General features: G+C 38.3%; 2 protein-coding genes across 6 annotated transcripts in view; both read left to right on the plus strand.

Moving 5' to 3' along the window:
- Window positions 1-12,889, plus strand: part of FNIP1 (folliculin interacting protein 1) — a 121,030-nt gene extending 108,141 nt beyond the window's left edge. For both annotated transcript variants that reach the window (XM_037050523.1, XM_037050524.1), the window contains 3 exons: window positions 3,351-3,548; window positions 7,416-7,531; window positions 10,181-12,889. In XM_037050523.1, the coding sequence (XP_036906418.1) occupies window positions 3,351-3,548; window positions 7,416-7,531; window positions 10,181-10,259 (393 nt within the window). In that variant the 3' untranslated portion in view covers window positions 10,260-12,889. The remainder of the gene's footprint in view (window positions 1-3,350; window positions 3,549-7,415; window positions 7,532-10,180) is intronic.
- A 5,419-nt stretch (window positions 12,890-18,308) lies between these two features.
- RAPGEF6 (Rap guanine nucleotide exchange factor 6) overlaps window positions 18,309-25,770 on the plus strand; it is a 184,575-nt gene continuing 177,113 nt past the window's right edge. For all 4 annotated transcript variants that reach the window (XM_037050516.1, XM_037050517.1, XM_037050518.1 and 1 more), the window contains exon 1: window positions 18,309-18,577. In XM_037050516.1, the coding sequence (XP_036906411.1) occupies window positions 18,509-18,577 (69 nt within the window). In that variant the 5' untranslated portion in view covers window positions 18,309-18,508. The remainder of the gene's footprint in view (window positions 18,578-25,770) is intronic.

The raw sequence follows: 25,770 nt of genomic DNA on the forward strand, positions 1-25,770 counted from the left end.
TCAATATGCATTAATTGGGCATATATACCTGGGTTTACTCCTGAGTTCTCTATTCTCTGTTGCTTAACTTTTAAAAGAACTTTTCTTCCTTTTACCATTATAAATAACATTGATACTGTTGTTATGTTTTGTGGATTTAAGATTCTTTCCTTAGGCTAGATTCCCAGAAATGAAGTTTCTAGACAATTTATAAGATGGGGCTATTTTCATATTCTTGATGCATAGTGGTTAATTTTTTTCCAAAAGACAATGCCAGTTTGAACAGCATTATATGATGTCCCTAAGACCTGTTACATCTGTAATACTTGGGGGTCTCATTTTTCATTTTTTAAAAAGATAACTGAAGAAAACTAGTTTTGAGGAAAGTAAACTGAAGTTGATTTGTTATATTTTGAGTTGAAAGTGCAGTTTGCAAAGCCATGTGTGAATACCTAGCAAGCAGCTGAAAAATTAGGTTTTGTAACAGGGTAGTAGAGATAGGGGAATATCCATTAGAGAGGAGGTACTTGAAGATTTTGGAGTTTATGTATTGTGATTCTAGAAATGCCTGGGAGAGAAAAATGTTGGTAAGATTTTGCATGAAATCGTATTGCAGAAATTGTGGAACTCAGAGAAGAGGGTTTAAGAAAAATAAAAATTTTGATTCACTGCTTCTCTCTCACATAACGCACACTTTCCATTTTGTGACATGGAAGTATCTGAAGCTGAATACAAGCTGTAGAGATTGCGGAGGAGGCCACTACAAAGTCTCCCTTAAGAATATGCTGCCACTGGTGTAGGCTGTTGTTTTTCAGAAGTTGATGGTGAAGATAAGGACTGATGTTAAGTTGAAATTTTATCAGATTAGGACATTGCATATGACAATCCATTGAGTAAAATCAAGCAATTTCAGAACGAATGACTGGCACTGTGCTTCCCTATAACCATATTTTTATTATTTACTACAACTCCTAAAGTGTGTTTAATATGAATTATTACCGATCTTGAACTTGGAATTTAGGCCCTTCTCTCTTGGCGGGGGGTGGGGTGGTACTGCTGACTTGGGACCATTTTCTTTTTCTTACCAAAAAAGGGGGGGTGCATTTTATAATATTTTGGGTTGATAAACCTTTTAAATCTTAGACACACACTAAGTGTGCTATAAAGTTATAGCACTATAAGGAGCTATAAAGTTCATTTCTAAAGTGGTTTGTGGCCCTTAAAGTATATTTCATAGTAATTTCTCCATTATCTGATTAGGCATTTCCTGTGTGAGGATAATGAATAGATGGACCCCCTTCATAATTCTCATCTCCTATAGAGGTCCACTGCTTTTGAAAGTAGTATCTGCCTTTAATAGTTTGTTACTCCACTTTACATTCTTCTTATTTTTCTTTTATAACCACAGAGATACTTGCATTAAAGTACATGTTCACTATCATCTTGCTTTTTTAAAATGCAAGAAATACATCTTTAGATATATATACTGTTTTTAAAATTATATTTCGGCAGTTAAGTTGGTAAATAGAAAAATGTTATATTCTTCATAAGAGTTAAAAAGAAATATTTGAGTACCATTTTATAAAAAATGTATGAAGTGTACAGTTCCACAGAAGGCGTTCCCAGGGTATCTTTCCAGGTTTTTTCTTTGCCATTTCTCTTCTTTCCCATTTCTCATTTTTCACAAATTTGGTTGCATGTATCTAATTCTGTCTTGGAGTCTTCCCACGATGTTTTCTCTTACAGAATCATCTGTATTCCTCTCCCACCTATCGATAGCGGTCCTGTCCATACCCCGGTGCCATATCCCTGCGTCCGTCCCCCTGTGAAACCCCAGTCACACTGAACCCGCTGATGCCCTCTTATGCTACCCCAGTGCTCGTTCCTAGTTCATCTGTTGTACATGTGTTTTTATAGCCAGCTGTGTTTATTTTCATCTTTCTCACATGACTGTGAGCTCCATTGTCTTATTCTGCTTAGTATCAAAGAAAAAGCTTTATTCAAAGTGGTCGTTCATTAACTGAGCGAAAATATATCCTTTGAGGATGCCCACGGTGGGTTTATCCAGGAGCAAACTTACATCCTTAGCTATAAAATTGTAGTAACGTAAAAGCTTGAGAGTAGGATCACATTATAGTTTTTTTTCTCAGTCTTATTGCTGATAGTCTGTTTGGTCAGTGTTGAAGAAATCCTTGCCTTTCCTAAGGCAGAATGATGTTGAAGGATTGAGCATTGTAGGGCTATCATCTCTTAATGATAGTGGTGCTGTGTACTTGTCCTTTTGGTCTTTTGTCATTTTTGGTCTTTATGTGTAAACCATAGACAGCCAAGAGCACACCCATGTGCATGTGGTCCTTTTATCAGTACATATGTGTTAAAAATGCTATTCACTATGTATTAAATTTTCTTATTGTAAAAGCGTCACTTAGCTAAATGCTTGTGATAGAAATTCAAACAAGCAGAAAGAAGAAATCGTCTTTATACTCTTAGTTCAGTTTGAGTATTCTTTTTTCTTTCTTTCTTTTTTTCTATAAATTCTTATTTAGATATAGATCTGAATTTTTTTTAAAGGTTTTATTTATTTATCTTTAGAGGGGAAGGGAAGGAGAGAGGGAGAGAAATACCAATGTATGGTTGCCTCTCATGCGTCCCTTGCTGGGAACTGGCCTGCAACCCAGGCATGTGCCCTGACTGGGAATCGAACCGCGATCTTGTGGTTCACAGGCCTGCGCTCAATCCACTGAGCTACACCAGCCAGGGCTAGATCTGAATTTTTTTAAAAATGTAATTGTGCTATAGTGTGTGCGCGCTTACAGAGTGACTTTCATTTAACCCCACAGTAGTACCTGTTGATTGGTCTCCTTTTAACTTCTGTAGGTATACTCCGGATATCCATGTTGGTTAAACAGAAAAACCTAGCACACATAGCCAGCAAGGTACTTCGTGTAATCAAGGAGTAGCCTCTGAGGTGCTCAAGCAAAGTAATGCCTGACACAGGCTGGGATAGTTAGCACAGAACTTTACCACTGACTTGTTCATGTGAATCCCTATTCTGTCTGTTTTAAAAATATTTAGTTTAGTTCTTTCAAGGTAAAAAACATTTTCTTCCAATTGCCTGGCACATGGTTAGTACTCAGTAAATTTGTTGAAATAATGAATTAGCCAAAAGCCAATGAAAGTTAAGTTCTGGATTCAACAATACAAAGTTCTGATGTAATGAATCTCTGCCTATGAAGATTGGCAGTTGCTGTCATTACTTAATATTCTTTTATTTACTTCTGTTTTATATCTTTTCCATGCCTCATTCCATTAGCATTATCTATAAAAACTTTATTTGCTCATTTTAAGATGAATTATTCTTTTCTTTCCAGCATCCAGTGTTAGATGAACCAATAGCAGAAGCTGTCTGTATTATAGCAGATATGGATAAATGGACCGTGCAAGTGGCTAGTAGCCAGAGACGAGTGACAGATAATAAACTAGGAAAGGAAGTATTGGTTTCCAGTCTTGTTTCCAACCTGCTTCATTCCACTCTTCAGCTTTATAAACATAACTTGTCTCCAAATTTTGTAAGTATGTGTTAGGTTTGAATTTGAGTGCTTTGATAGGTATCCAAACTATATTTTGAGTGTGCCTACATTGAACACTGCCGTTCATGTCATCATTGTTTTCCTCGAAGAAGGTAATATCAGTTGCATGCTTGTGTTTCTCTAAAATTCCTCTGTAGGATTTCTCACCCCCAGTGCCATGGTATTTAGAATTGGGCCTATTGGAGTTAATTAGGGTGACTTAGGTCATGAGGATGGAGCCCTCATGATGGGATTGGTGACCTTATAAGAAGAAGTAGACAGAAATTACACTGTCTCCACCATGTGAAAACATAGGGAGAAGGCAGTTATCTGCCAGCCAGGAAAGACTTCTCACTAGAATCTGACCACAGTAGCACCCTGATCTCAGACTTCCAGCCTCTAGAGCTATGAAAAAATAATTTTCTGTTGTTTAAGCCACCAATTTGATGGTATTCATTGTGTTATGGTGGTCCAAGCATACTAGGAAAGAAGGGGATGTGTACATGTATATATAGTATATTCTATGATTTCAGCAGCCAGAATGCTTTGCCTGATGAGTATCATGTATGGGGTGGACATGCAATGTCCCTAAGCTTTGTGCAGAATGCCAGTGCATTCTGGACCCTAACTGTCACATCAGGACTTTGGGTGATTGCTTTTTATAATACTGGTAACCTCTTACCAAAGGCACCATTTTGAATTTTCAAGGTTCTTTTTCTACTTAAGAGAACTATAATATAGGTTAATTAAAAACCTCTGTAGATCAACATGATAAAGGCCATATATTGACAGACCCACAACTGACGTTATATTCAGATATGAGGGACAAGATATGGATGCCCACTTTCACCACTTCTATTCAACATAGTCTTTGTAAGTCCTTGTGCAAACAGTTAGGCAAGAAACAAAAAAAAAGGCATCACAATTGGGGAGGAAGAAGTAAAATTATCTCTGTTTGCAGATCACATGATCTTATATGTAGAAAACATAGAGTCTACAAAAAAAACTTGATTGACCTGATAAATTAGTTCAGCAAAGTCACAAGGTAGAAAATCAGCGTGTAAAGATAGTTGCATTTCATAGCAATGAACAATCTGAAAAAGAAATGAAGAATGTATATCAAAAGTCTAAAATACTTAGAGTTTAGCCAAGAAGGCAAGAGACGTGTACACTGAAAACTATAAATCATTGCTGAAAGAAATTACAGGCGTAAGTAAATGGAAAGATAGCGTGTGTTCATGGATCGGAAGACTTAGTATTACAAAGATGACAGCACTTCCCAAAGTGATGTATGTTTCAAAGCAATCCCTGTCAAAAATTCCATTGACTTTTCATTAATCAAATGGACCTATCCTAAATGTGTGTGGCATCTCAAGGGACCCTGAAGAAACAAAGCAATGTTGAAAAAGGAAGAACAAAGTAGGAAAACACATACCTCCTGGTTGCAAAACCTACTACAAGGTAACAGTAAATCAAAGCAGTGTGGGACTGGTATAAGGACAGACATACAGACCAACAGAATATAATAGCCTCCAAATAAACCCTCACATATATGGTTAACTAGTTCAAGACAAGGGATCCTTTTCAAAGCACAAAGACAAAGTAGTCTTTTCAATACCTCATGCTGAGAAAACTGGATATCCACCTGCAAATGAATGAAGTTGAATCCTTATACCATACACAAAAATGAACTCAAACTTAAATCTAAACTTGAACAAACCTAAACTTAAGTGCTAAAAATATAAAACTAAAGAAAACGTGGGGGATAATCCTCAGTGATTTCTGGGATTTTACACCAAAAGCACAGGCAACAAAAGTGAAAAATAGATACATTGGACTTCATCAAATTAAAAACTTTTTTATATCAAAGGATACTCATTGTCAACAAAGTAAAAAAAAAACAACCCCCACAGAATGAGAGAAGATATTTGTAAATCATATATCTGAGAAGAGATTGATATCCAGAACATACAGGGAACTCCAACAACTCAACAGTAACAAAGGAACAACTGAATAGCCATTTCCCTGAAGAATATATACAAATGGCCAATAGTCACATGAAAAGATGTTCAACATTATTAGTTACTAGGAAAATGCAAATGAAAACCACGAGATACCATTTCACACCCATAAGGATGGCTATGATTTAAAAAAATATTTAGTGACCAGGATGGGAGAAATTGGATCTTGTACATTGCCAGTGGAATGTAAAGTGGTACAGCTGCTATGCAAAAGAGTTTGGCAGTTTCTCAAAAAGTTTAACATTGTATTGTCATGTGATCCAGAAATTCTACTTCCAGGTTTATACTCAAAACAGTTGAAATTAGGGACTCATACAGTTGTGCCATAATGTTCATAGCAAAATTATTCACAGTAGCCAAAAGTTGGAAACAACTCATGTCCATCAACAAATGAATGGTTAAGCAAGATGTGGTATAATACACAGAATGGAATATTATTCAGCCACGAAAAGGAATGAATCTGCAATACATGCTTCAACGTGGATGACCCTGGAAAATATTATGATAAGTGAAGTAAGCAAAACAGAATGACAAATGTTGTATGATTCCAATTATATGAGGTATCTTGAACAGGCCAATGTATAGATACATAAACCAGATAGAGGTTATCAGGGGCTGAGGAGAAGGAGGGAATGAGAAGGAGGAATTACTGTATAATGGGTACAGAGTTTCTATTAGGGATAATGAAATAAAGTTCTATAAATGGATGTTGATGATGGTGGTACAACATTATAAATGTACTTAACATCACTGAATTATATACTTAAAAAGAGGTACTATAGTAAGTTGTGTTATATTTGTATACATACACATACGAATTTTATGAAAAATATATATATTCTGTAAACTTTTTTTTCACTTAAGGCATTTTCATTTTCAGCCCAAGTCAGTATTATGGGGAAAACATGCACCATAAAACAATAAATGTTCCCCCAAACCCATTTAGTTGTGTTTTTCTAATAAGAAATTAGTTTTTGTTAGGCATTTTAATAGTTGATTTTCATCAGAAAGAAACACTCTGCAAGATTTTAGTATTTTAACACTTGCACATTCATGGTTTTTCCTCAAACATGTGTAGGGGTGTCCAACTTTTGGCGTCTCTGGGCCACACTGAAAGAAAAAATGTCTTGGGCCATACATTAAATACACTGAGATATAATCACAAAAAACATCCCCTAATGTGTTAAGTAAATTTATGATTTTTGTTGGATCACACTCACAGCCATCATGGGCTGTATGTGGCACACCCCTGACAGCATCAGTTCATGTGAAAAATCACCTGTGTTAGTAAACTGAACAAGTTAATGGACAATAAGTGGTTTAGGTTTTAATATTCCGGCTTGAAAATACCTCTCTTCTAGTAAAGACTACAGGTCATTCTCTGTGAGCTGTTGCACACCTTTTTTCTTTTACTTTCATAGGAGAATGCAGCCTATCCTGTGTAAATACATTTGAAGTATATTAATTTATAAGTATTATATTTATAAAATTTGAAATTAAAACATTTTTTTGAAGTTTTGGAAATGGATAGTGGTGATAGTTGCGCAACATTTTGAATGTATGTAATGCTTCTCAGTTGTGCACTAAAAATGGTTAATATGGTAAATTTTATATTGTGTGTGATTTACCACTTAAAAATAAAACTGTAAATTCAAAATCTTGGATATCAGCTAGAAAAAGGTTTACACTCATTTACCTAAATTACTGGTTTTAAAAATATGCTCAAAGTTGTAGTTTATGTTGGAATAACTAAATAGACTTGTCAAAAACATAATGCTATGGAAATTGCCATCACTTAGAATGGCACGCCATTTTCTGACCTGGTTCTTGGTTCCCCCAACTGCAGTGTGTAATGCATCTTGAAGACCGATTACAGGAGTTGTACTTCAAGAGCAAAATGCTGTCTGAGTACCTGAGGGGGCAGATGCGTGTTCACGTCAAGGAGCTGGGAGTGGTTCTAGGGTATGTTCATGGTTTCTCTTCTGGTTTTGTTTTCACATTGTGCTGCCTTCTGTTCTCAGAATTGCCTTCTTTTAAGTGCCTTTCTCTGTTAGAAGCTAGACACTGTTATCATTCGGATTGCTCTGTACCATGTAAGAGCAGATCCCTGTCTTAGACTCACTGTCCCCTGTGCCATTACAGTAAGTTGAGAATATAGTCAGATAAAAATGAATTAAATGTAGCCCTGACTGGGTGGCTCAGCTGGTTGGAGCATCGCCCCATACAACAGAAAAGTTGGGGTTTGATTCCCCAGTCAGGACACATACCTAGGTTGCATGTTTGATCCCTGGTCAGGGCATGTATGGGAGGCCACCAATCGATATGTGTCTGTCTCTTTCTCCCTCCCTCCCTCCCTCCCTCCCTCCCCTCTTTCCCCACCTCCCTCCTTCCCATTCTCTGTAAAATCAATGAATATACCCTTGGGTAAGGATTGAAAAATGAATTTAAATTCTTTTAATGAAGTTTCTATAATTTTTTAAAGATTATTTATAGAGAGAGTGGGAGAAAGGAAGAGAAACATCAGTGTGTGTCCTTCTCACATGTTCCCTACGGAGGACCTGGCCGCAACCCAGGCATGCTCCCTGACTGGGAATCGAACTGGCTACCCTTTGGTTCGCAGGCTAGTGCTAAGTCCACTGAGTCACACCAACCAGGGTGAATTTAAATTTCTGCCTTAGAAAAATAAGCACTATTCATTTTTACTTGTAAATGTGTTGAAAGCTCATTCCCAGCTTCCTCCCTGCCACCCATATGAGTTGATTAAAAACATTGGATGGTAGTACATTATCTACATATTATTCATCCTTCTGCAGTTATTCTTAGGAAAAGGACAATTCTCTAAAATGTTAAGTGAAAGAGGAACAGATAATTTGATGGGAGGCCTGGTATAGCCCTTTTTTATGTTCTGTGAGCACTTTCCTTATGTCCCATGGCCACTGTGTTTGTATGTGGTGTACATGTAGATTATTTCATGAAATGCTAGTTAAATAAATTATAATAAGCTAGAACTTTTGTATAATTCAGTTTTTATGAAGGGAGAAAGAGCCAACCTCAGCAAATAGCTAGTGTATGTCAGATACCAAATTAAATTCTTTCATTAATATTATTTCTTACCACCCAGATTGGAAATAGATGATTCCCTGCACATAATGCCATTATTTTTTTTTTAATTTAAACTCTTTTTAAAACTAATGTGAATTTAACTGGTTTATAGTGCATTGTGGTATAAAATGAAAGGATTTCCCTAACTTCATCCAAACACTGTTAAAGGATTGTTTCTTCTGACAGAATTTTTTCATATATACCATAAAAAAGTAGAAATGGAGACCCTGGCCAGGTAGCTCCATTGGTTAGAGCATCATCCTGATATGCCAAGATTGTGAGTCCAGTCCCTGGTCTCAGCACATATAAAAATTGACCAGTGAATGCATAAATAAGTGGAATGGCAAATTGATATCTCTCTCTCCTTCTCTCTACCCCCTTCCTTCCTCCCTTTCTCTAAAATCGATAAATTAAAAAAACAGAAATTGACTTACACTCTATTATTGGGCAACTTGCCTTTTAATATTTCTTGAATGTTCATATGAACACATATTGATCTGTCTCATTTTTAATAGCTATATAGCATTCCATTGTATGGTGGGCTTTATATAACAATGAGTTCTCATTTAACATCTTTAATAGGGTCTGCAAATTTAAGTGAAACAACATATAATGAAACCAAGTATACCATGTGGTAATTGATATAAAGAAGAAATAAGTTCCTTTGGCATCTCCTTGATATTACAATGAAATGATACTGAACGAAAGGACATTATTTGAGGACCCACTATATTTTCTAGTTTTTGCTATTACAAACCAATGCTGGAATGAATATAAATTTTTGAAGTTAGTAGGATAAATTATTTGAAGTAGAATTTTTGGCTAAAGGGCATGTGTATTAACTTTTTGATAGATAGCGATAGTTATTTTGACCCAGGTAAGAACTTGAATAAATTATCACAAGTGGTGGGAAGCACTCTGTTCCTACTACTGGCTTTTACCCACTTTTTAGTCTTTTACAGGCTACTATCTGAAAAATGAAATCTGATTTTACTTGTGTAGATTTATTTATTCTCTGGCCATGAATGAGTCTGCAAGAGTGAGTGTTTCTATATTTATGGCCATTTTTCTTTTCCTGTAAATTATTTGTGATAGGATATGTTTTGAAGATGCTTCCATTATTTCTTCTCAGTATGTCTTATTATGGAAACATTTGTATTCAAAACCACCTGGGTGTACACTATTATCCTGTTCTCTTACTATATTGTATTTTCTAGACAGTGTCCCTTGCATGGTCCATTAGCAAGTCAGCAAGATAACTTTCCTTCATCCATGATTTTTCCATTGGGGTTCAGATGCTTCTTCCTTTTTTAAAAAAAATTGGTTCTGGTTTTCACTTACTGAAATATTTCCAACTGTCATCATCTTCAGCTCTTACACCTTTTTCTTTTGACCAGGGTGGCCTATGTCCTTGATTGCTGAGGGGTAGTAACTTCACAGGTATCAGTCATTTGGCCTGTATCTTGGGGGTACAGAAAGCCTGATGGATTTTTTTTTTCTTGATTTCAGAATCGAATCCAGTGACCTTCCTCTCCTGGCTGCTGTAGCAAGCACTCACTCTCCATATGTTGCACAGATACTCCTTTAGGAATGTGAAGTAGAAGCCAAGGCAGCAGGACACAACATACATTTATGGCATTTTTTTTTCCATTAGAGTCCCATCTGAATAAGTCAGTCACATGGATATCTTGCATTACAGTACATTTTGTGTGAACATTTGGCTTTTTCTTTTTGACTGGACTTTTGGGGTGGTAGTAGATTTTTAACCAAATAAAATAAAACATCATAAGTAATTTTGGGGGGAAGCATTTGAAAAAGCCAAAGTGTAACTTAGAAATTTCTATAAAATGAGTAACATTGAGGAATTTTATATGATCACTACAGTGTTGCCACAACTCTAAATAACAACAGATATCTCATATTAAATGGTTCAGAAATAGTCATTTCATTTGTTTTAATTCTTTATTTCTAAGATACATAGGTTTACAAACCTTGATTATTTTTTGTTTTGTCAATTAAAATAGCTAATTTCTAAATATTTCTTGATATTTTAAATAGCCCGTTAATTATAAGAGAATGAGTGTAAATCTGTGTTGTTATTCACCCAAGTGTACATATGTATCTAGTTTTTTAAGAGAAGAGGTCAAAATACAAGATTGATAAACATGGCTTTTTAAATATATATATATATTTTCAACTAGTATTAATTGTATATAATGTTGAAATGTTACTTTCTGGTGATTTTTTGGTGTCACACACCCTTAAATATTAATAAAGCCAATTGTTTTTTAAAGGGTGAGTAATGTAGATCCCCAAATAATAGTACTACTTTATATTCTTTGTTTTGTTTATAAGTATAAGCTAATTCTTATAAAATGTTAATATTTACCTATTTGCACCTAATTTAATAAATTAAAATTAGTATTAAAACTTGCACCAAAGCATTGGCAAAAATAATATTTCTTCAGTAGTGCTCAGGTAGCTGAGGCCTTAGCTTTTGGTATCAGCCATCCTTGAACCCACAGAAAATAAATATTTGTTTTACTGCTTAATAATATTAAATTTACACTAATAGAACTCATTCACTCTTAAAATTATTCTCTTGAAATTCCCATCTTCCAAAAGCTAATATTCTTTTAAAGGTTTTCACTTTTCATTTGTTGTTCTGTATATATTGTAGAATGTTGCTTGTGAGAAAAGCTAATATGGAACCAAACTTTTGTAAGTAATGTAAATAGAGATGGGTAGGTAAAGTTTTCAATATGCTCTACTACCTCAGTTTACTTGAATACTACATAATAGTTTATTCTTTACTTGTCTGGTCTAAGATACTTTAATTCTAGAAGTGAAGTTGGTTTCAGCTTTCATGGACTATTTTTATCATAATTATTTGATTAGTTAGAAAAACACCACTTGCTTATTCTGTTACTATATATATTTCCTGTATAATATATTCATTTTTGCTCTTTCAGTTTTCAGTAATTAAAGATTTCTGTGGTTTAACTCTTTGACCTTGAGTTTGTAGCATTGGGTCACATTTTGCCTTGCTCTCCATATTCAAGAACTCTCCAACCTAGACTAAGAAGAAATGCTGATTGTAATGGAATGTAACCTAAAATTGGTGTGCCTGCAATCAGTTTGGCCTCTGTGTCCTATCTACTGGTCCCAGTTAGCACCAGTCTCTCATGGATGACTTGCTGCCAAAGAGTGTTTATGGGTATATTTTCTTTGGCTTAATATTTTTGTTCTATTCATCAATGAAATTCTTCACTATTCTATTGTTTGGAATTCTATGAATCAGTCTCTTTGGCAGAATTCAGAATATAGAAATGTTCATATGTGCATCATTGTACATTATTGTTTATTGTAGTTCAGAATGATATGTAGCAGGTAGATGAAGTCTGTTTAGCATGTTTTGTTTTTAATCATCAGACTATTCACAGTCCCATCTATTTGAAATCTCTAAGAAATTAGCATTTAGAAAATCTAATCTTCAATAAATGGATGGCTTATGCTACCATTATTCTTAAAACTAAGCTTTGCTAGGAGGGAAGGGGCCTGTAGTTTCTTATAGATTCATTAATCCTTATAGGACTCCTGAATTTCATAATTCCCAGCACTTCTGTAATTTCTACTGCCTTCATCATAATCATTTTTTTCATACAGAAAGCCCATGGAGTAAGCTGCTGCTGCTTTTAAAGGGTGGTCATTATGATGAATGTGAAAAGCGTTTGGCCTGTTCAAAATAAGTTTTTCAACTTTTGTATGGTACAGACAGCTATGTGTTAATAAGTATTTTTAAAAACTGTTGGTTGCAATAGGAAATAAAAAGGGATCTTTTTACATTATAGATTTAAAACTAATTTTCCGTGTATATAAACTAATTGGCTTGATTTTAAGTATTCCTGGCTTTTATTCATATATCTTAATTTTGAGTTTGAAACTGTTAAGTGCAATAAATTTACCAGCACAGGTATAATTTTGTTCTATTTGGCATACACTGGGGTCGATCACTTAAAAAACAAAAATATTTCATGCATTGCCTATTTCTGGTAGCTGTCTTACGAGATTGTTCTGCTTTCTCTAAGTTATTTAGATGGTGAGATAAATGTACATACTGTTTCTTGTTCTGTATACATTTCTCAAATGTACACCTGTATTATAATAACCTCCCAATTCTAGGGGAAATTTGTGCAATAAATACACATGTCCATTTGATGGATGTTGTTGGTCTTTCTTTCATGGGTTAATACAGTGCAGTAAAATTGGCCCTGATTCTGGATTCTTTTTCCAAATGTGACACTTCTAGTAACATTATCTTGTTCATAATGTCTTTTTCTAATCCTAAATTTCTGTTTTGGTAATTTGGTAAAATTTACTTTATGAGGTTGTTGTAAGAATGAAGTGAAATAATGAATGTCAAGGATTAATGCATGGCACACCCCAAGTGCTTGATAATTTTTGGCTGCTGCTATTACTAGGTAATCTGACCAGCCTCCTCTTTATGGCCCCCAGCTGTTGGGGGAATTTAGCCTACATTCTTATGAATGAAAATGTAATATAAAAAATACTGGTATATTCTTACACTTGACCTAATTCTTAACAAATTGAAAAAAAAATTAAGTGCTTTTATAAAAACAAACTGAAAATCTTTTAAAACCTAGAGGAAACCATGTAAACATGTTATGAACATTGTAGCCAAAACAAATTACCATTGACCTTACAAATAAACCAAAATTGGCCAGTTGATTTGGGTTCTAATCCTAGTTTGCTCACTGGTTTGCATGTGACTCTGAGCAGGTCCCCTTCATCTACATTGCGGGGAAGTCAGCTCTTCCATCAATCCTTAGTCCTGCTTTATAGCACTTATTCAGCCCTGAGTAGGCTGTTGGGAAGCTGCTTTAGTCAGGCTAGGTTGATGTGGGCAGAGATGCTAAGAGGCAGGGTTGGACCAGGGGCTTTTTGTAGTGCCTGTTTTCGTATCATTTTACATGTATGACTTTTATATTTGACCAAAGAGAGTAAACGAACTGTTTTGAAGCAGAGAGAAAGTGTCATATTTGGGAGGCATCCATTAGACATTTCAGAGATTTATAATTGGTACCTGTGTTTATTTGTGCTGTTTCCTCATAAATTTGAGAAATCTTGCGACATTTCCGAGAAGCATAGAGGAATGATTTTTGCCAATGGGAAACTGAGATACAGAAAATTTATCTGAGGTAATTGTCTTTCCTGTCTGGATCCATTGTATCTCTCAGATCAGGATGGTTTCTACCTAGTCTGTGATGACGAATGTAAAAATATCTGAAATTTCTTCTTGTGTCTTTGCCGATGTGGAAGGTTGGGGTGGAATGGCGAGAGGGACCAAACCTGCGCAGTGGGGGCTGGGGGGTTGTAACTCCTAGTGGGAAGGACTTAGGCAGACAGAGAGGGAGAGGCTGGAGAGTGTGGTGCTTCCCGTCCATGCTTTGCAGTGCAGACTGTAGGCTTGGCCATGTTTGCTCTAGATGTAAGACTTGAGACTACCCTAAAGAAAATACAAGCAGTCTAAGAGAGATTTTTTAAAGAATATGTGAGAACTTTGGTGGGACTTTCAGTTTTCATCAGATGGCAGGCAGCTTGTCTGGGTTAACACTGATTAGACCTCCTATAAACCTATATTTACTCTTAGAAGAGGATTAAGTTGAAAAGGCTTGAGCTTCCTTCCTTTCCATGTGACTGATTTTAACAAGGACAGCCCCAAACCTGTCTTTATATTTACTTCAGTGCTTAAATTAGGATCACTGATTTTAAAAAAGCAGTGTTACCTAAATTGTCTCAAGGGGAATAACTTCATTGAAATGTGTAAATATAAGGAAGATTATATTTCCTCAAGAAATTTGTGAGGTATGAAACAAAAAAAAAGGACTCATGGATATGGACAACGGTGTGATGATTGTGGGTGAGAGGAGAGGTGGAAGAGGGTGTAAGCAGGATAAATGATAATGGGAAATATACAATGAAAATAATAAACCTAAAAAGAAATTGTTAAGCCACTTGTATCACACATTTGGTCCGGCACTCAAAAGTCAGTGTCCTTCACTGTGTTACGGGGGCTGGAATTAAGGTGAGTCAGACTAGTACAGAGCCTGAGTGAACACAGTTTTCACAGGTGATTGACTCTTAGAAACACTGAGGTAGCTTTTGAAAAATATCAATTTGTAGACCCCCACCCTCATAAATTCTGATCCTTTGGTAAAAACTGATCCGGATTTGGGCCAGCAAATGCTTATTTTTCTACTAGTAGTGATTCAGTCTCCCAACGGACTCCAAATCTCAATGTCTTTTCATTCCATGTGCTATTGAATCCAATGCTTTTTAAACCCGTGGGTTTTTTGATAGTTTTGTTTTTGCAGTTATTCTGGAAAGATGGCTATATGATTGTGTGTTTTTAATGAGCATTATGTTTTGCATAAAACAATAGTTGTTTACCCAGATATCTTGCTTTGCTATTGAAGAGCAATCAAGTGCTTATGTAACATCAAAATCCCTCTTAATAAGTCCTTAGATCCATTTGTTCATTCAGCAAAAACTGATTGAGCCCGTTATGTGCTAGGCACAGGTCTGGGGGCCAGGGATGTGCCAGTAAATAGCATAAACTTCATTTTATGTTATCATGGAGTTGTTTACATATTTTCTGCTGGTAGAGGAGGTGGGCAAGAAATATGCTCTTGGTTTGTGGTAAGTATAATGAAGAAAAATAAGGTATGGTAAGGACTTAAGCCACTTTAAAAAAAATACTTAACCATGTTTTTATTTCACCAAAATTTAGTAAGTCACTTGCAATCAGAACCATCATTTTTTCCTTTCAGATACAAGTTAATGTTGGTGAGTCCTATCATGGAGGATGCCTTTCCTCTGGAAATAGCTATTGGAGCCTTCACTGTCTCCTCACTTCTTCAGCATATCAGAACATAATGCAATGTAAGATGGTAAAGAACAACTTAGATTTTGAAAATGTGCATAAATTTAGATATGTATAGTTACCACGGATATGTAACAGTTTTTACTGTTACTGTTTTATGATAAAGCCTAATAAAAGTTATACTTGTATGCTTCATTTTTGCTTGTGAAATATATACAGGAGAGTGAACAAATACACACCAATGTGACCATCATTTATGTCAAGAAGTAAATTATGTTTTGTGACCAAGAAACTCCCTCTTCCACGTGTCCTATCCTGATCGAAATCCTCCCCTTCTCATTTTTATAACTACGGTTTACCAACCCGACTTCCTGGGACATTGGTTCCTTGCTTCCCCTTTATAATTTTACCCCTGTGTTTGCATCCGTAAGTGATATACTTCAATTTTGCTTGTGTTTGAATATTGTATGTGTGGTTATACTCCATATTTTTTTTGTCATGCTGAAGAATCATCCATGTGCTAGTAGCTGGTATTCCATTGAATGGATCTACTACAGTTTATCCATCCTGTTACTGATGGACATTTGGGTTATTTCCAGTTTTGGGCTAACATGAACAAAACATTTTTGTTCAACTTTTCTGGGGTACATGGGTATTCTTTTTATTTTTTAAGATTTTATTTTTAGAGAGGAGAAAGGGAGGTTGCTTCGAAGTCCCACATCCCCAGCCAGGACTTGGCCAGCAACCCAGACATGTGCCCTGCCCTGGAATCAAACAGTGACCTTTCGATTTGCGGGAAGTCACCCAACACAGTGAGCCACACTCAGAATATATCACAAAATGAACTTGTTATCTCAGGGTACATCAAGTTTCAGCTTTACTACTACTTTTTTCCAAAGGGTTTCCCAATTTATACATAACTGGCAGTTTGTGAGAGTTACCATTGCTCCACATCTTTGTGAATACTGTACTTAAATGTATTTCTGAATAGTAACTAATGGAAAAAAATTGGCATTAAAAACTATCGAATTCTTCAAAGATTGCTTTAGAGAAGTCACTTTCCAGAGGTAAAGAAACAAGAGTTGTGCAGGCGGTATCTTAAGTGCTTCATGTGAATTACCTCACATAATGTTCAGGGAATCCCGAAGCCATAGGTCCTTTACTATTCCCATCTTAGAGAGTTTAAAAAAACTGAAGTTTAGGGGTATTAAATAACTTCACTAAAGTAACTAGAAATGGCCTTAAAGACAGGTTCAGGTGTTTGTCCCTGTTGTCCCACCTAACAGTCGTGCTATTTCCTTACCCCTTTCAACTATTGATGTGCCTCTGGCAATGATCCATGAAGAATTGGAAGGGATTACCTTTATGATCTTAGATCTTACCCAGAGAGGGTATGTTGATGCACACACACAAAAATGATGAAAATGGGTCTTGCAATTCCTTGTCATCTTCCACAATCACTTGCCTTCTAGAATGGCTGAGCCACAACTGCCCTCGTAAGGTTTCTGGCCAATTCTCAAAAGAGAAATGTTCTAAGATTATGTTGTAAACTTGATTTGAGCAAGCCTAACGACCAACTGAAAAAACCCATAACGACCTCATTACCAGGTCTCAGAAATGGTACATGCTGCAGCCTGGACTGTCCTCTCCCTTTTGTTACCATGAAATATAATTTTAATTTTTACCATCTTATTAAAAAGCTGAATAAAGTCATGATCATAAATCTGCGGTGAGTTATGGTAACTGGTGTAAGATGTACTACATCTAGGCACATCTAAGCTCCTCCGGGAGCTTAAAATTCAGTGGAAAGGACATGCCTATGGGGGCTCCAGAGCAAGCTTGTACCTAGTGCTGCCCATCTGGGCGTTAATGAGATCGAGTGGAGAGGACTGTTCCAGGAAGATGGATTCTGGAATTATGTCAATGAGCTTATGCTGGAAACAGCCTCTGCGGGTGTGTGGAGGCACCAAAGAGTGGTCTGTTTTTCTTACCAATGGACCAGTTCGTTGGGAAACACAATTTTCTCTTAAATGTAGTGCAAAAACAGTCACTCGAGTCCAAGCAGCACCCTTAAGTCAGCAACCCTGGCTGCCTAACGGTGGGACGAAGGGAGGACTACCCTGGGCCCTGGTTCTGTGAACTCGGTCAGACTGGCTTTGCGAACCAGCGGTAATGGCTGGCAGCAGACACGGAGGCTGCCCATCGCTGCTAGGCCACGAAGCTGTGATTTCTCTGCCCTGACCTCAGGACGTCTGTCTTGGGCAGGGCATCAACTTCATGGTGGAGCTCTTCTACAGGAGATTCGTTGCGAAGAGCCTGCATGAACTTGCTTGCCAAATGGCGACTTCCCTTCCGCGATTCCTCCAAGGGCGGGGCATTGGCCCGGGCTTGGCCTCGCTCGGAGCTTCCGGATTTGGGTACAAACACCTCTCCGCCTAAAACGACTTCGCCAGTTTTGCCCCAACTTCCTATTTTTGCTCAGTCCCTCACGGCGCGTTTCTGGGCTCTCCGCCGGAAGCTGGAGCCGCCGAAACCTCACCTTTGAAGCCGATCCAGTGAGGGTTTAGGAGAGGTACGGCAGTTTTCAAATTTCACGAAAAGGGGCTGCCAGAGGCCTAACTGTGCCTCCTCAGTTCTTACGTCAACGCGGAGCCACGCCCTTGGGCGTTCGTTTGCGTGAGCACGCGGTGCTGCGCCTGCGCACTCGCCCCCCCCTCCTCCCCCGGCGGCTGGCTCCTCTCTGGCCAGTCGCGCGTGGGCTGAGGCCCTGGGCGGGCGTTGCGAAGGGTTGTTTCCTTGAGTCCGGTACGCCGCGGGCCGGAGTTTCCTTCCTCGGGGACGGGGCGGGGTGCAGGCCCCCAAACTAGGGTGAATGGACTGTCTCATGTGCTGTTAAGGGTAGGCTGGGAAGCACGGGGCCCGGGGCTGCGACCATGAACTCACCCGTGGACCCCGGCGCTAGGCAAGCGCTGAAGAAGAAGCCGCCGGAGCGGACCCCGGAGGTAAGGCCGGCCGACCGGGCGCGTTTCCCGCTGTCCTACAGGCGCTTACCCCTGTCCGGCTGAAACCTGCTGCGACCGTCCCCTTGCCGGAGTTTCACACCTGCTGCCAGAGTATATCTGTTCTCTGTGTCCCCGGACCCCGGGCCCTTCTCGCGGGCGGGCGACGACCTCCTTTCCTGCTAGCGATGCCGCCTTTACCTCACACCCGTCCTTGCCGGCGACTTCCTAGTGTTTTCGATAAGAAAGCACCATTTACTAAATCGTAGTTTTCTCTGGGTAAAATGTGGGTCTTTGAGTGAGATTACCTGTAAGTAGGTAGAGTGAAAAGTGAGGTAGAAATTGTAGGTGAAGTGAAACAGCCATGTTATTAAGAAAGAATTTCTCTTAAGGTCTCTAAAACACTGTACAAATGCTTAAAAAATAGAGTTTTCAAAATCGCTTGCAAACTTTGCTTCTAGTCAGATGATGAATTCTGGTGGAGGATCATGCTTAAAGATCAGCTCTGGAGGTACTTTTTCACACTGTCATTGGGAAATTTTACAGTATTTTGTCCTTGCACCCAAAACTTGCTGTATTGGGATAGCAGTAATGGCATCAGCTTAAATGATTTTCATTTGACCTAAACTTTAGGTCCTAAAGGCTAGTTTTCAGGTTCATAACTAAAACCTGTTAATGTTGTATGTCCTTTAGAATGCGAAGTTTTTTTTTGGGGGGGGGGAGCAGGTTTTTCTTGATTTGGAGAAGTTTCTATAATATTGTATGTTTCCTAAATCAGAAAGCAAAAACTAAAAACAGTGTGAATGGATTGCTGGACTGTCTTGTATATAGTTGCAAGAAATAAAATTAAAAGCTTTGATTAATTCTTCCTAAATCACATTTGAGTTTTTCAGATTAATAGCTTTTTGCATAGTAGGTTCTAGTAATCTGGGGCTGATCTTTTGTACCAACATTATTAAAGCCCTAATTGTAGCCTTGATGGTTAAAACTTAAGAGTTGGAGATCCTAATCTTTGCATGGAAACAGGCAGATACTGTCACTGTCCAGAGTCCTTTTTTGAGAACCTGCTTTTATACTCCCATGTGTTTTAATTTCCCTGTGATGATTCTTGAAGTAATTGTGAGCTAGTTGAAAGCGTTCACCTGGAACAGGTGAATCTTCCATAGTTTTTATATCATTAGAAAGTCATGCAAGGCTTGCAATGCTTAATGTTACTTTTACTTTTAAATATTACTTATGATACACTCACATTTTAATGGGAACATTCTACCTCTATTTTAATAGCAGATTTAACCTAGTTTGAAATTGCCTGATTTAGAGCCTTACACAGTTTTCTAAACCATTCACAATGTTGGCCATTGTGTGCCTCTGTGGAATACTTTTTTTTTAATGGAACAGCAGCATGGTTTAAGGGACTACTAAACAACTGCCCACAGTATGGGGACTAGACATCTTGCTACGTAGCCTGTTAAGTGCTTAATTCATTGAAAATACTTTTAAATGAGCACAGAATTTGGGGTATGAAAGTCTGAATAAAGTGGTTACCTGAATCCTAGTGATAATTTATATGTGATGAATAATTTGATGAACATATCAGAAGGTCATTTCTATTTTCACAAAATCCTTATTTATTTGGTGGACGTTTAAGGGTCTAATATACAAACATTCATTCCACAGTTATTTGTTGAATGTTTACCGTTTTAAGGTGCTATTCTGTGGACTAGGATGTCCCAGTAAACAAAACACACCTGCCCTAGTGGTGCTTACATTCTAATAGAAAGGGGAGGGGAGAAGGCAGATATATACAGTAAACAAGTTACATAATATGTTAGCTGATAATTGCTAAAAAAGAAAGGCAGAATAAAGGGATTGGAAGCAAGGATCAAGGGCTGGGTTGTAGTTTAAATAAGATGGTCAATGTTCTGGTAGAGATGACTTTTAATTAAAGGCTTGCTGCATGTAGAGTTAGCCATGGGGCAGTGTGGGGAAAGAGCTTTCCAGGTAGAGAGAATAGTTATTTCAGAGGCCCCAAGCTGAGAACATGTCTGGTGCACTGGAGGCACAGCAAGGAGCTCTGAATGCAGAAGAGTGAACAAGGGTGAGAGTAGTAAGAGGCATATCGTGTAGGACTTTCTAAATCATTGTGAATTCTTTGACTTTTATTTGGAGTGAAAGAGGGAACTGCCAAAAGGTTTGAAGCAGAAAAGAGGTATTATCATACCTTTTAAAGAGACCCCTTGCTGGGTTGAGAAGCGACTGTATGGGAACAGGGGCAGAAAGAAGCAGGGACATGAGCTGAGAGGCTGTCACATGAAAGCAGGAAGAGATGACTGTTGTAACTCAGATTAAAGTGATAGTAATGCAGGTGGCAAGAAGTAGTCAATTGTGGAAGTATTTTGACGGTTTAGCCAATGTGATTTGCTCGTGAGTTGGATATGCACTTTGAGCAAAAGAGAAGAATTAAGCATGGTTTCAGGTTTTTGGCCTGAAGTAACTGGAGTATTGGAATTACCATCAAAGAGAGTTTGAACTGGCATCAGATAGATGGGGAAAGCTGCAGAAGGAGTAGATCTTGGTGGGGAAGAGCAGAAATTCAGTTTTGAACATGTCATGTTTGAAATGTCTATTAGAATTCTTGAGGAAGGAGTTGCAAATACAAATTTGTATTTCTAGGGAGAAGGCTTGACTGAAGATAGACATTTTATATTCATTAGCTTATAGGTATTATTTAAAGTCCAGGAGTTTATAGGACTTTGTAGTTGTAGGACTTTATTTAAAGTCCATGAGGCCAGATGAAACTACCAAGGTGGTGAGTATACATAGAAAACAGAAGAGGGCCTGAGACATTGCCCTGAGGCACTTGATCTTTACAGAGGGGAGAAAGCAGAAACCATCAAAGAATGACCCTGGAAGTAAATGGTGCAGTAGAAGAAAAACGAGAGTGGTGTCCTGGAAGCCAAGCAAATCAAGTGTATGATGGAAGGGGATGTCATTCATTCATTCATTCATTCAGCTTGAATACCCACCTTGAATACCCACCAGGTGCAAAGAACTCTGAAAAAAAATGCAAATAAGAATCAGTGTCTTAAAATCTTGTAATCAAATGTTTGTATCATATCATTAATGAGGAAAGAACTCTTCTATTTGTTTCTAGGACAAAATGAAGGGTCCCTTTATTTTGAACCATCTGTTGTCCTTATGTGAAACTGTCAACTCAAGCATAATCCTAGCGAGCCAGACACTGGGTGTGGAAGTGTGTTGTAAAGTATGCCATTTAGAAGTACATTCTAACGTAGTTTTTACATTTCTTGCCATTTCTCCTACGTTGTAGCTTCAGCCTCCACAGCACGTTGCCTTTCTTGAGCTAGCTCTTTGATTTCCTTTTCCACTTTGCAAAGATTTTTTTAGTGAACAATTTCAGACTTAAATACTCTGTGGGAAGCCTAGGGCTGTGAAACAACAAATGCTGTTAAGGCATTTGTTTTCAAAATTGAGACCTTGAATTTCGCTGTTCCTCAACTCAGTACGCAACACCATTCTTTTTATACACCCTTTCTTCCTCAGACTGAGTGCCTTATCTCTCTTATGGTTCAGTTCCCTATCTGAGTGCTTAAAATCGTGTTTTGCACAAATGATCAATAAATACATTAAAACAAAATTTAGAATTAATTTTATAAACTACTTATATTAAAAAGATACTTTCCATTCATTAGAACGGTTCATTTTGTACATCTGCAGAGTCTCATTCAGCCACTTGGCTTCAGTTAATTTTTGTAGGCTGACACCTGGGACTAGATAGGTCCTCTCACCTCCCACCTGGGGGTCCCACCCCCACCCCCCTACCCCTGCTAATGCGCTTCAGATCCATATCTCTAACTGCTAAAGTGTCTCTGGATTCTTCAGTCACTAGTTCTAAACAGATCAGGGGTGTCAAACTCACTTTCACCTGGGGCCACATCAGCCTTACAGTTGCCTTCAAAGGGCCGAATGTAATTTCAACTCTTGGACAGTTAAGGAGTAGTTACATTCATACAGCCTTAAAATTATTTTGGCCCTTTGAAGGCAACCTCTAGGCCGATGTGGCCCCTGGTGAAAATGAGTGTGACATCCCCAAACTAGAAGCCATCGTCATTCCTCTTCCTCGGTATTCTAGTGACTGTCCAGTTGCTCAGTCTCGAAATTGGTGTTTTTACTCTTGATTCCTCCTCTGTCTTCCTCTCTATGTCCAACTGGCCACCAGACTTTGCTGATTTTATATCCTGAACTCTCTCTACTACTTTTTCCCCAGCTCTACTACTCTAGATCAGGCCCTTTTATCACTTTAACTTTGAATTTTTTTTGCTTGAGTCATTTATTTTCATTGCTAAAGTGACCTTTCTGATACTCATGTTCTACTCTTGCTCAGAATTTAATTATTTCCCATCTCCTGATAGGTTAGCAATATAAGTTATCATATAAATCATTTTGGGGAATAAAAGAGGTAATATTAATATTTGTTCCATTGATAGAATAACAGATTAAAAAGAGATTGTCTTAGGTAAAGTGACATGTATGCTTACCTCACCCAGATGATAACATCGTTATCTATTCATTTAACAAGTGATATGTCAGACAAAAGCCAAGTTGTAGAAAGAATTTGGACCTGGTCCCTGTTCCTCAGTAACTTAGGAGGCAGACATAAAAACATCAGTAAAACGTTAAGGTTATCAGTGATGAAGGTATGAATTGGGCGCTTTGAAACTGCAGGTGGGGAAAGGAAAGGAAAGGTTACCTGGTCCCCCACTGCTTCTTGGAGAAGCATTAAGTTGATTGGTAAATATCCTGAAGAGCTGAATGATACCCAGAGTGGAGGCATTCCACGCAGGAAGCAATAGGAGCAAAGGCACTAATGTTGGCAAGCCAGGTACATTTGTAGAAAGAGAAGCCCGTGGGGCTGGTATCATCCCCAAAGAACACAAACTGGTTTTTTAAGGGGTGAGAAAAATGTTAGAAATCTCTGTGGTTTGTGGTACTCTGAAACTAACTGCTACCTGCCAAAGTCTTATTCCTTACACTTATTTGGGGGTGGGCCACAAGTCGGGGGGGATGTCTAAAAATGCTCTTCGTGATGGTTGTGATCATGAAAGAAGGTTGCAAACACTGGCTGTTGTAGGGGGCAGTGGTCGGGGGGTGGAACATGGTATTGAATGTTAAATGTTGAAGCTGGATATACTAGAAGGATTGGATCATGTCAGGGATTTGGACCCAACTTGATAAAAAAAGGAGAATGCTTGGAGGGTTTAAAGCCTAGAAATAAGAGCAATTTTACAAAGATTACTCGGTGGGTACTGTTGGAAACACGTGGGCTGTGCTAGAGGAAGGGCGGCTTTGTAGGTGGGTTGAACATAGGACGTTTCATCTAAACCACGATACTCTTCTGTGTTCAGCGTAAAACTATTAATGATTTATATTGGATAACAGGGAACCCGGGAGATACGGTCCTGGTCATAGGAAACAAAAGTAGTTCAGGTACCGTGTGAGGTAGCGATGACATATGAGGGAGTGGGATGGAGACGGATTGGAATGGGAGGGTCTGCTATTCACCAGACTTTTTTTTTTCAAACTCTAACATGGACTGTATTACACATACAGTAAAGTCCACATACCCTGTGGATTTTTACAAATATATTCAGCTACCACCCAAACCATGATATGTACATATATATAACCAGCACTCCAGAAACTACACCCTTGCCCCTCCCAGTCAATACCTTTTTCAATCTTACCCCATAAATTTGCTCTGCCTGCTGTTGAACTTCATTTGTGTGGAATCACACTGTGTGTATGTTACTGGCGACCAAGAGGACTATGAAACTAGCCCCCCCCTTTTTTTTAAACATTTTTATCTTTGGATTGGACTTTGAGCCTTCTTTATATCCTGACTCACCCTTCTGACTGACCTTTGGATTGTCTACCTCACTCTGTTGAAGCCTCCCCTTGGGGCAACTGCCTCTCGGCCCCAGAGATGGTTCAGTTCAGCCAAGATACACCCTGTCCTTAGGTTCCTCCCAAGCCTCTGCGGTAGTGCTGGGACAAGTCTTGCAAAACCTCCCCATCTTTTGCTTGCAGTCAGACTTGGACTGAGTGCAAATACAGTTTAGATCTGTGATTTGGGTCACCGTGTGTGTAATAGTACATTATTAAGGAGCAGAGGAGCAGAATTAGGGTGGGAGGAGAATTCATTTGTGGAAGGGGGTTGAGACTTCCTACAGGGGACACAGACAGACATGTTCCATAAGCATTAGGAGCTTCAGATCAAACCAGGCTGTGAGTCCGAGTTGGTCCTAGAGTCTCCAGCATATGGGTTATGCCATTGATATCATGGTGATGTCATGGGGCTGGTAGGAATGCCCAGGGTGAAAAGCAGAGTGAGACTAGAAGGCCAGGTCCCTTTGTGTGCTTTAATGTGCCAGAGAAGAATATGCAAGGAAAAGAATGCTGCAAAAGAGAATGAAAAGAGATTGTTTTCCAGGTAGGAGGAGAACAGACAGGGGCCTATTTCAGAGAGAAATCCCTAATTGTTAGTGTCAGACACTCTAAGAGTTCAAGAAAAATGAGAGCTGATAAATTATTTGGGTTGCTTCCATCAGAGTGGTTTCAGTGGACCAACTGATACAGAGCCCGATGCAGTGGATTGGAGAGAGATTATATAAGACCCAAGAAAGTGAAGGCAGCAGGTGTGCTGTGCTGTTTGTCAATATATCTCTGATCGGAAAAGGGGAAAGATAAGTCCTCCATGGTTTCCTGCCTGGTGCTCTAGCCTTATCCCTCACCCCCAAACACATGCATTGTAACTGCCTAAAATATCCTAACAGTACTTTTCAGTCTAAGCTTATATGTATTTCTCAACCTCGGTCATTTTTTTTAATGCCCACGCCCACCCTTGGTGGGTGTGTGTGTGTGTGTGTTAATGCTCAGAATTAGAATATTCTGAAATGGAGTACTAAGCACTGGTATTTATAGAAAGACCCGTAAGTCCAGTATATAGAGAGGTGAGAAGCATTGTTCATTGTGCCGTATTGTCTCTGTGATCTACATAGGATGAGAAAGTGCGTGTACAGCCCTTGAATTTTGCATTTGGACCATAAATCTGGGCATTACCACTGAGAATTTGAGTGACACTAGGCAAGTTACCTAACTTCTCTGAGGCTGAATAA

This window comes from Sturnira hondurensis, unplaced genomic scaffold, assembly GCF_014824575.4.
Source record: "Sturnira hondurensis isolate 20B ecotype Veracruz unplaced genomic scaffold, ASM1482457v3 Scaffold0006805, whole genome shotgun sequence".
NCBI classification, from domain to species: Eukaryota; Metazoa; Chordata; class Mammalia; order Chiroptera; family Phyllostomidae; genus Sturnira; species Sturnira hondurensis.